This window comes from Aspergillus nomiae, assembly GCF_001204775.2.
Source record: "Aspergillus nomiae NRRL 13137 chromosome Unknown contig00378, whole genome shotgun sequence".
Classification (NCBI taxonomy): domain Eukaryota; kingdom Fungi; phylum Ascomycota; class Eurotiomycetes; order Eurotiales; family Aspergillaceae; genus Aspergillus; species Aspergillus nomiae.
The window spans coordinates 22,340-32,618 of NW_015378433.1; the positions used below are offsets into that span (position 1 = coordinate 22,340).

The 10,279-nt window shown below is 49.5% G+C and overlaps 4 protein-coding genes across 4 annotated transcripts; 2 read left to right on the forward strand and 2 right to left on the reverse strand.

The window, feature by feature from the left end:
- Positions 1-416: 416 nt before the first annotated feature.
- Positions 417-1,903, forward strand: ANOM_010671 (3-keto-steroid reductase; the record flags this gene model as incomplete). Its single annotated transcript, XM_015555927.1, has 2 exons — positions 417-514; positions 604-1,903. Exons 1-2 carry the CDS (start codon positions 447-449, stop codon positions 1,901-1,903), a joined length of 1,368 nt encoding a protein of 455 aa, XP_015403017.1. The 5' UTR covers positions 417-446.
- Positions 1,904-1,945: 42 nt separating this feature from the next.
- On the reverse strand, positions 1,946-4,228 carry ANOM_010672 (mannose-1-phosphate guanyltransferase). The gene is made up of 5 exons (XM_015555928.1): positions 3,962-4,228; positions 3,860-3,903; positions 3,627-3,773; positions 2,699-3,575; positions 1,946-2,645 (listed from the first exon to the last, which is right to left on the reverse strand). Exons 1-5 carry the CDS (start codon positions 3,966-3,968, stop codon positions 2,626-2,628), a joined length of 1,095 nt encoding a protein of 364 aa, XP_015403021.1. The 5' UTR covers positions 3,969-4,228; the 3' UTR covers positions 1,946-2,625.
- Positions 4,229-4,943: 715 nt separating this feature from the next.
- On the reverse strand, positions 4,944-6,011 carry ANOM_010673 (uncharacterized protein; the record flags this gene model as incomplete). The annotated part of the gene is made up of 1 exon (XM_015555929.1): positions 4,944-6,011. One exon carries the CDS (start codon positions 6,009-6,011, stop codon positions 4,944-4,946), a length of 1,068 nt encoding a protein of 355 aa, XP_015403019.1.
- Positions 6,012-6,759: 748 nt separating this feature from the next.
- On the forward strand, positions 6,760-9,546 carry ANOM_010674 (i-AAA protease YME1; the record flags this gene model as incomplete). The annotated part of the gene is made up of 5 exons (XM_015555930.1): positions 6,760-6,789; positions 6,853-6,990; positions 7,060-7,174; positions 7,240-8,966; positions 9,019-9,546. The coding sequence occupies 5 exons, from the start codon at positions 6,760-6,762 to the stop codon at positions 9,424-9,426; spliced, it is 2,418 nt and encodes an 805-aa protein (XP_015403016.1). The 3' UTR covers positions 9,427-9,546.
- Positions 9,547-10,279: the final 733 nt, after the last annotated feature.

The window sequence follows — 10,279 nt, forward strand, 5'->3', positions numbered from 1 at the left end:
GGCATTAGGAGATAGATAACAGCTTATAGCGCAGAGAAGTAACGGAAGGCAATAAAGAAGTGAAAGACGAGGTGTATGGGTGGGTATTTTGTGTCCTTGTGTGTAGTATACATATGTCAAATTTGTTAAAAGATTCGCTCCAACCAGGGAGCCTTTCTTCTATTTCTCTAACAGATGTAGATAACTATACTGGACTCATATTTTTGCAAAGATATCGAAATAGACAGAGACTTCTACTTGAGAGAGAAATGGTTCTCTACTTCAGTTTGAGATGAAAGTCTGGATGAACTCCCAAAAAGGGATTAGCCAATGAATCCAGCCACACATAAGGTTAGGGAGCTAATCCCGGTCAGGACTAGCGCACAGGAACACAACGCTGATGAATCTCACTTTAGTTCTCCATCAATCTTCCTCTTGACGGACGCCATACCAACAAGTGGCCCATTATGTTCAACTACGGAACGGACGAGGATCTCCAGGACAAGGTCTATATCCTTGTCACTGGCGCAAACAGGTATTGCATCCCTCTACCCGCAAGTCCCAACCCATCTCCCGCACCAACCAACCCCTATATCACGTTCAGCTTCCTGACTCGATCTACAGTGGTCTCGGATTCTCGATATGCTGTCGTCTAGTCGATGAATTCCTCAGCTCTCCTCAACGCACAAACCAATCCCTAACCCTCATCTTCACCACCCGAAGCCCCAAGAAAGGGAACGACACCCTCCTCCGCCTCCAGGACCATCTCCGCAAAACCTCCGCAACACCCGCCCCCACCAGAAAGGTAAACTTCATCCCGGAGAGCGTAGACCTAAACAACCTCGTCTCCGTCCGCGCCCTTTCCCGCCGCCTGAACGATGAATGCCCCAAACTCGACGCTATCGTGCTCAATGCCGGCATTGGCGGCTGGTCAGCCCTGAACTGGCCGCGAGCCATCTGGGGCATCTTCACCGACCTCGTCCACGAAGTTTCTTGGCCCTCATACAAGATCGCCCCCGCTGGCATGGTAACAGACTTTCAGACCACAACGCTAGCAGCCCAAGAGCCCCGTCTGGGCTCCGTCTTCTGCGCAAATGTGTTCGGCCACTACATGTTAGCGCACAATGTCATGCCCTTGCTGCGACGGTCAGGACAACCCAATGGCCCCGGCCGCATCATCTGGGTCTCAAGCATAGAAGCCACGGTGAAGATGTTCGACATCGATGACATCCAGGGTCTCCGGACTTCAGTGCCTTACGAATCTTCCAAGGCGTTGACCGACGTCTTGGCGCTAACGGCCGATCTCCCCAGTACCAAGCCCTTCGTGAAGAGTTTCTACTCCGTCGACGACAATAGAACATATAACAGTGGATTTGGAAGACCTAGAATAACTAATGATGATAACTCGGCCCCGAATACGTACCTCTCTCACCCCGGGGTCTGTGGTACGAGTATCATGCCGCTCGCCTGGCCGCTCTTTTACTCAATGCTTGCTGTCGGCTTCCTTGCCCGGCTGCTCGGGTCCCCCTGGCATACAGTGTCGACTTATCTGGGCGCCTGTGCTCCTGTATGGCTGGCGTTGTCCGCTCAGTCTGTCTTGGACACGGCTGAGTCGCTGTATCGGCAAAATGGCGGTGGCAGAGCGAAATGGGGTTCGTCCAGCAGCTGGCTTGGCAAGGATACTGCGGCATCTACTGAAGTGGACGGATGGGGGTATGGTGGTGTTGTTGGCCCCGCTATTGTGGATGAGGATCGGTTGCGTCGGCGCAAAAGAGGCGCGGTGGACCTTACAGCGGAGGCGAAGGAAGACTTTGAGGAGCTGGGGAGAAAGTGCTGGCAGAAAATGGAGGAGCTGAGAATTGAGTGGGATAAAATTCTTGATTTGGATGAGGTAAGCCCTGATGATTTTGGTCTGGGGTTCTGATTTCCTAGAAAAGACATCTCGGCTTGTATATGATACGATAGATACCATGTCAATCTTCGCATGTAAATTTCTTGTACAAGGTGCAGGCCGTTCGCTAATCCCTTCTTTCAAAGATGCATAACTGCATTGTATTCTTTTGTTTTCCTGATTCTGCCTCCCATATTTACATTCCTTAAACCCCGTGTCCACATACATCATTAAGATCCGATAGAGTATTTGCCCAATTGCCCACCATCCCCTAAGGAAGCAGACACGGTGCAACAAAAAGCACGAACGTGTTAGCAAGACTGAAATGAAGAAACACAGGATTAAATGGTTTCAGAGCAATGTCAAAGATAGAACATAAAAGAAAAGATGCGACGCAAGGCAGTCGACGGGTCGGCGGCAACACGTAGTGAAGGAAACATAAGATTACTAAAAATCTGTAGAGGGCAGAGCTTTCGCCATCAAGGCATTCAGCACCTGCGTACGGTGGAGCAGGATAAGGAAATGGAATAAAAGATTATGCAAGAAGGGGGAAGGTAAATAGAAAGGTGTCAGGACCGCCGTGTATTCCAAGGATTGGTCATGGCCTTGACCCAGAAATCCTGTCAAGCTCAGGCCTGCTTGAAATCAATCGAAGTAAAAATAAACCGACTCCGGTTCCATGCATCGGGCGGCTTTGAGGTGCAGGCGACTGGAAGCAAAGTATTTGAGGACATGTCGACATGAGAAGAGAGGGTTTACATAATGATTGCGGGAACTGGTAGAAAGATTAGAATCAACACGCGTTGAACAAGCGAGGTGACCACTTACCATCAACGTTCTGTTTGATGCTCTTATGAGGAAGGATGGATCCACCATTAACATAGACTTCGTCGGCGATAGTAACGTCGTCACCCAGCACGGTGACATTCTCCAAACGAGCCCATCGGCCTACGGAGCTATTCCATCCGACAATGGTCGACTTAACCCAGGCATGGTCCTTGACCTTGCTGTTCTCTAGAAGCACACAACGCTGCAGACGAACTCCATCACCGACCACAACGTTGGGTCCAATGACTACATTGGGGCCAATGCGGCAGTTCTTGCCGATCTTGGCGGAGGGGTCAACCATAACATTGCCACCATACACGTAGGGTTCGGAGTTGGGCGCAAGTAGCTTGGAGTTGCGCTTGGCGAGGGAAGTGAGATATAGACAAGTGCCGCTGAGGAAGTCCTTCGGTTGACCAACGTCCATCCAAAAGCCCTCCAAGTCAAATGAGTGGAGCTGTCCATCCTTGCAAATAGCGGGGAATGTCTCCTGCTCAATGGAGGTCGGGCGCAGCTCAATGCGATTCAGCACACTAGGGTTCATGATATAGATACCGGCGTTGATACGGTTGCCAACGAATTCAACAGGCTTTTCGACAAAGCGGTCGATGCGCGAGGGGTGGTTGGGCTTGTGAACAACGACACCATACTTGGAGGGCTCGTCAACCTTGGTAACAACAATGGTACCTTCGTCCCCATGGTTCTTATGGAACTCAGCCAGCTCCTTGAAAGGATAATCACAGATGACGTCGGAGTTTAGAACAAAAAATGGAGAGTCGTCCTTGCCCAAAATCTTTTCCGCTAACTTCAGGGGGCCGGCAGTGCCCAGTGGTTCAGACTCGACGGAGAACTCGATCTTAACATTGTATTGTTCCTCATACTAGTTACGGTAAGCATGAGCATGGGGGCTGACTTGTTTTCGTGAACAAACCTTCTTGAGGGCCGAAACCATGACATCTGGACGGTAGTTCACAGCCAGGACAATATCCGTGACACCAGCAGCAGCCAAGCTCTCGACTTGGTGCAAAATCATGGGACGGTTCCCAAATTCCACCAGGGGTTTGGGAAGGGTCAATGTCTAGTTGAGCGATCATATCTGTCAGTAGGGGTTCGTAGGGAGCCGGTATGCTGTACGTCACGATCGTCGGCGGGGGAGTTGCTCACCAAGGGACGGAGACGGGTACCAAACCCTCCGACAAGAATAAGAGCTGCAATCAAATCAAGTCAGCAAAGACGAGTGGATACTGTACTGAGAGGAGCACATACCCTTCATGATTATATAGTGGGACGAAGTTAAGAGAGGGAAATGTTAATATGGTGGTATATTGTAGGAACCAGCGGCGACGGTTGTTTTGAACGAGTGACCAGATAAGGGGGGGGTAAAACGAAAGCAGGGGGAGGGGGGAATGAATTAATATGCAATCCCGTACGAGGGAGAGAACGATGGCAGTGGAAAGTGAAGATGGGGACTGAGATCAATCGGTCGAGGGAACGGCCGTTGACAGATCAAACGATGTCAACCAGAAGAAGAAAGGAGAAGGAGGAGGAGAGGAAAATAAAGATCAATTATAACAAGCAGTGAACACCTGGCGGTTGGAGACCCAGCATGTATGTATGGGAGATGTACCTGTATTAGATGCAACATTGTTTAGGGGGTGCCGGAGATGGTATGGTAAGGTATCAGGTACCACCAAAAAAGAGCTCCGCCTTTGCACGTTTGCAGCCAGCGCCACCATGTGCCGTGCTCGACGAATTACAGTACAGTATTGCCGGTACAGCCTCTGGGCCTAGATCTCTTTTGGGAACTCGGATCAGGTGCTTCGTGGGGCCATTACACCCCCTAAATTTAAGTACATCCTGTAAGGAGCAAAGCTCTTACCCAACATAATAAAAAAGGGGAGACATGCAAATTATGCTCCAGATGAAGGAAGGACGACTTTTTATGTACAGCATGGTGCTTATCCTGTGAACAGATGCAGATGCGGATAAAGTTTATTAACGTCCTGCAATCTAAGGGACTATAATTTCCCTACATAGCGTTGCACTAAGATGTGATAGGTACTACTGCGAAGAGTAAAGTAGTATGGATGTACACTTAGTACCTCGGGATCCTGTCCCTGTATTTCCTGATCAGCTGTGAGGAATCAAGTTAAAAATGCGCTCCTGGTGGCATTTCTGTAATCCTACCTTTACTCCGGAGTACATAGGTTAAAATACAACATACCTCCTCCTACAAAGTTGGTTCTAATTATAACCTCGACGAATCCTCTGGCGTATCTGGAGGTAAACTCGGCCCACGTTGCGTGGGCTCCCTTGCATCACCGCCTGCTAAATCCGTCGTGGTACTCACGAAACGTCTGATCCACTCGCGCACCTTTCTTGCTTTGACTCGCAGTAGTTCATCGTTCTTGGCTGTCGTATCATGGTTCATGAGACTCCTTGCACTGTACATACCACCCGCATCTGTTACGTCGACCCTCTGTCGATGAAGTAGATCGACTTTGGTGATCCCTTTCCTGAGACTCTGTCCGTAAACCCGTTCCCGGAAGGAGCTCAATCCTACCATGCGCAACAAAACAATGTCTCGCGGCCGTAAAGTCGCCAGCATTTTGCGAAGCTCATGGCTCTCGTCATGGTGACCTGGGGCGATCCTTTGTTCCACTGGGGGGAGCCAGAACGTAACTCCGAACCCGCTTCTTGTGTCATCTCCCACTACTATTTCGACAAGGTCTAGTTCGTTCTTCCATCGCCGCGTCACAATGCGACGCGGTGGTCGAATTGTAGCAATTCCGACAATGAGATTCACCGTCATGGTTTGTGGCACAATAGATGTCAGGTATGCAGCGCTCGGAATGTTTTGAAGATCTGTAACGCCTCCTTGGATGGGCAACTCCAACCCAAGGGATTCTTCTGTTGCAATAGAAGTCCCTGTGCTGTCAGCCCCTATGTCACTTTCTTTCGCGGAATCCTCGAGATGGACGCCCGGGGCAGTAATCTCAGCTGTCTCATGCACGGTGAAAGAATGGTCGTAGAACTGGGTGAGAGTTGAATCTTCTGGGGCAGTTGATAAGCTGCTAGGCGCCACAAGATCTTGAGTTGTAAAGAAGTGAGTGCCTCTATCTATGCCTAGTCCTGGGTTTTCGTCAGGTGCCTCCACAAGTCTCTCATCCTGTAATAGCCTCCATTTTACAGGGTTGGGATCTGTGAAAAGCAAATCTTCTCCATTGTGAATATCCGAACTCTGAAACGGAGAGATGGGTGCTGTGAGAAGCTCATCTTCGTTCCATTGGAGGCTTCGCATCGTGGGGGCTCCCATGAGAAAAATGATCTTTCTGGACATAATTGTGGGCGTTTAACTGGAAAAATGGCCATCAAGCAAGGAACGGTGGTGCTTTGCTTCTATAAATGACGAACTCGCCAGATGTGAATAGATTCCAGACTATGGATAACGGGAGCATTGAGATCAAGGGCTTAGTGTCTTAGTTATATGTCCGAAAACCACAGGCTTTGTGGTAATAAATAGACATTGAAGTAGTTGGCAATGACGAGGGCCTATTGTCCAGTGGTTCTGAAGGAACCGATCTGAACCATGGGTTGCTACGAAATAGACCTTCATGATTTTACGATACTGTAACATGGATTTCTCTGACAAGCAAGCATGACAAAATCAGAACTGAGAGGGCAAATTTATGATTTTAGTAAAAAGGATACAAAAAATATATTATGCCACGATATGACGCCAAAGTTGCTTTACGAAACCGGTCGCTGCCTGAGGCATATTAAAACCACGTGATTGCGCTCCCCCTACGGCCGAGCAATCAAGCCGAAGTGGCAACGTTCCGCCAGGTGAATTTCGCCGCCGCATCCACCGACGAAGGTGCCATCATCGTTATCGTTCATCCATCCGACGCTTTTATCTTAGCCATCATCTGCTCCTGATCTGGTCAGTGATGGCATTTGTGATCACGAAGAGATAACCCGCATCTCAACTAGTCTCTGTTCTCTTATATACCTCCGAGGGGTAGATCCTGCTCCGCGGCTTTGTGCCGCGCCTTCGGTCTACCATGGCCTTTCAACTTCCGATTCCTAAGCCTGTAAGCACCACCTGTCTTCGTGCTTATAGGACTCCTTTCTCTAACTCTCCGACTACCAACCAGAATATCTCGGCTGCGACATCGGATATCTGGCCTTCGATGTCAAAGCTTCTCAATGCGCCTTGGAAGAACGTCGAGCGCAGCCCTGCTACCTCCGGTCCCGCCGTCTCCCAGGGCCTCTCTCATCGCACGGTTGGGGAAGTAAGTTCAACGGCATACTTTCTAGGCCTGATTTAGCGAGGTGAATGGAACTTACTGACGATACTTTAGGGGTTGAATCATGTTTCCCTACCAGAGTTCCTCCACACGGTGCCCTCCGAAGCCTTCAGGCCGGGGATACATAGCAAGCCTGCGCACCATATCTGGTCACGTTCTTTCTCCAAAGGTATGCCTCTTTCTTCCCTTGTATCACTTCCTGTAAGTATTCTTAACACGATGGGCCTTTGTTAGAAACTACACCTTGGGCGGTGCCGTCTCTTGTCTCCCGTCAGACCCTTTCGCCGTCATTTCGTTCCTACTCAACGTTCACATCTTTGGACCGTCTCCGCCACGCGCCTAGTGTTATAGGGCTTTCAAGGTTGCAGCAACAGCGTTTTATATTCGGAGGACCATCCCACGGGTTGTTAGCGCAGAAAGAGAAAACCGCGAACAGCAACCCCAATAGTGCAAACGCTCAAAATGCTTTCTACCAGGCCCTTCTTCGAGCCAACATGCCTGCGATTGTTGTTGAACGGTATAAAAGTGGTCATTTTGCTACTAATGCTCTTTCGGAAGCGATTTATTTTAAGGCCTTACAACGTGTTGGTGGAACCGATGCTGCTGGATTGTCGGCCGCGGCCTCGGCCCAGGTTGGTAACTCGAATCTCAATTCCGAACAACTCCAAGCTATCGGACAGGCTGTTGCGGCTCAGAACCATGGCGGTCATGTCGGTGTGTCGGCAAAGTCAAACGGCACCGGTGCCAAAGAGGCTCCATTATACGTCGTCGTAGAGGAGTCGCTTGGCAGCGCCGTATTCCGATGGGTGAAGTTCTTGTTATATTTTGGCTTCTTCACGTACATGTCTCTCGTCTTGGTTACTATCCTTGTGGAAACTACTGGTGTTTTGAAGAATATCAAGGGTCCTCAGAACAACGAAGCTCAACCTCAGCAGCAGACCGTCCGATTCACTGATGTGCATGGTTGCGACGAAGCTAAGGAAGAACTCCAGGAGCTGGTTGAATTCCTGCTGAACCCCGATCGATTCTCCTCTCTTGGTGGCAAGTTGCCGAAGGGTGTGCTTCTTGTTGGCCCTCCTGGTACCGGAAAGACGCTGCTGGCTCGTGCCGTGGCAGGAGAGGCTGGTGTACCGTTCTTCTACATGTCTGGTTCTGAGTTCGATGAAGTGTACGTCGGTGTCGGTGCCAAGCGTGTCCGTGAACTGTTCACTCAAGCCCGAAGCAAGGCACCTGCTATCATCTTCATTGATGAGCTGGATGCGATAGGTGCGAAGAGGAACGAAAGGGATGCGGCTTATGTCAAACAGACACTAAACCAGCTTCTCACGGAACTTGACGGGTTTTCGCAGACCAGCGGAGTGATCATCATCGCCGCAACAAACTACCCTCAGTTGCTTGATAAGGCATTGACTCGACCCGGTCGATTTGATCGACGGGTAGTTGTTGATCTTCCTGATGTGCGGGGCCGTATGGATATCCTCAAACATCACATGAAGGAAGTCCAAATCAGCACGGATGTTGATGTTGCTGTCATTGCGCGCGGCACCCCTGGTTTTTCTGGTGCCGATCTGGAGAATCTCGTCAACCAGGCTGCCATCTTCGCAAGCAGAAACAAACAGGCAAAGGTTGGCCCGAGGGACTTTGACTGGGCTAAGGATAAAATCATGATGGGCGCAGAAGCTCGCAGCCGGGTTATCCAAGACAAGGACAAGCTTCTTACCGCGTATCACGAGGCTGGTCACGCTTTGGTTGCCTACTTTTCGCCCTCTTCTACGCCGCTTTACAAGATCACCATTGTCCCTCGTGGAATGGCTTTGGGTATAACCCATTTCTTGCCTGAGATGGATACGGTATCCAGAAACTATACCGAATACTTGTCTGATATCGACGTTTCCATGGGCGGCAAGGCAGCAGAGGAGCTTATATTTGGACCTGACAAGGTTACTAGTGGTATCTCAGCGGTAAGCCTCTGATAGCCATCATCATTTGGGACTATTTGCTAATCACCTGTAGGATATTCAACAAGCCACGGAGACGGCTTTCACCCTCGTAACGCGGTTTGGCTACTCCAAGAAACTAGGAAATGTCGATCTTTCCACCAACTATGACAGCTTGTCCTCTGAGACTAAGCAAGAAATCGAAAGTGAAGTTCGACGCCTTGTTGAGGAAGCCCGCATGCGCGCTACGAACATTCTGACCGAAAAGCGTCATGAGCTGGAATTGCTGACCAAGGCATTGATTGAGTACGAGACACTGACTAAAGAGGAGATGGAGAAGGTGTTGAAGGGCGAGAAGCTTGAGAAACTGGAATCGAAAGCATCAGCGCCACTCAAACTGCCCGAGGCCCTACAGGCGGCCAGATTGAATCCGTCCACCTCGGCTGAAGCGCCGCCGACGTCGACTGCGTCGGATGTTAATTAGGCGGTTCTTCGATTCCTCATTCTCCTAGTTTATAGGGAAACCCTCCATTTCTTACTCGTCCTCTTTTATAACTCCTCTCCGTTTGTTGTGTTAAGTGCATCAAGGATGAAGATCCTTCTTGGGTGCTTTCATGGACCTGTTTTTTGGGCCGTTATATTTTTAGTGTATCCGGTGTTAACTCCTCGTTTTCTTTGTATTTTTTCCCTCCTACTCGATATCTATCCTTGATGGAATACTAAATAACCGTGCATATGGCATATGGCATATGGGTTTGGGAGGTGAGCGACGGCAGGCGAATGATCTGGCTGTATTGTAGTGTACATACATTGGTATCAATGAGAAACTGTATGTTAACCTGACGTTCTATCCTAAGTATATCCAGATCTTGCTCGAGCATGCCTGGAAACTAGACCAACGATGGCTATCCGCGCCAAGTTACACCCCATGAACCAGAAAATAGGATTGTATGTCCGCATACTCTGTACTGCGATGCTATTATCTTGTCTAGCGTTTAACTGGAGTGTTTGGCTGCATGTCCCGGCCGCTTTCTCGGTACCGCCGCATTTGTGAGGCAGCACATGAGCGCTGTGTGAGTGAACTTGGATGCTCACTGATCACTCACGGAGCTACAAACTGTGTGCAAAAAGCCTGAAGAAGGGAAGTTCTCTGGGGCACGTTTTCCTAGTATAACGCTCGGCGTGCAATGTATCTGACCGAGCCCACAAGTTTCAAGGATCATGGAAAGTTGCTATTATTCGATTGCTACTCAACAATAGTGACGCTCTTCTACCTCGCAGTGTTTTAGGAGGGCGAAGACAAAGCAACGAGGACTACATTAGCAATAAGGAAAAAG

What these genes read in the sequence shown, in the direction of transcription:
- ANOM_010672 (XM_015555928.1), bottom strand. An exon ending in TGGTTTCGGCCCTCAAGAAG is followed by an intron (nt 3,576 to 3,626) that starts GTTTGTTCACGA and finishes TACCGTAACTAG; the next exon opens with TATGAGGAACAATACAATGT. An exon ending in CATCAAACAGAACGTTGATG is followed by an intron (nt 2,646 to 2,698) that starts GTAAGTGGTCAC and finishes TCTTTCTACCAG; the next exon opens with TTCCCGCAATCATTATGTAA.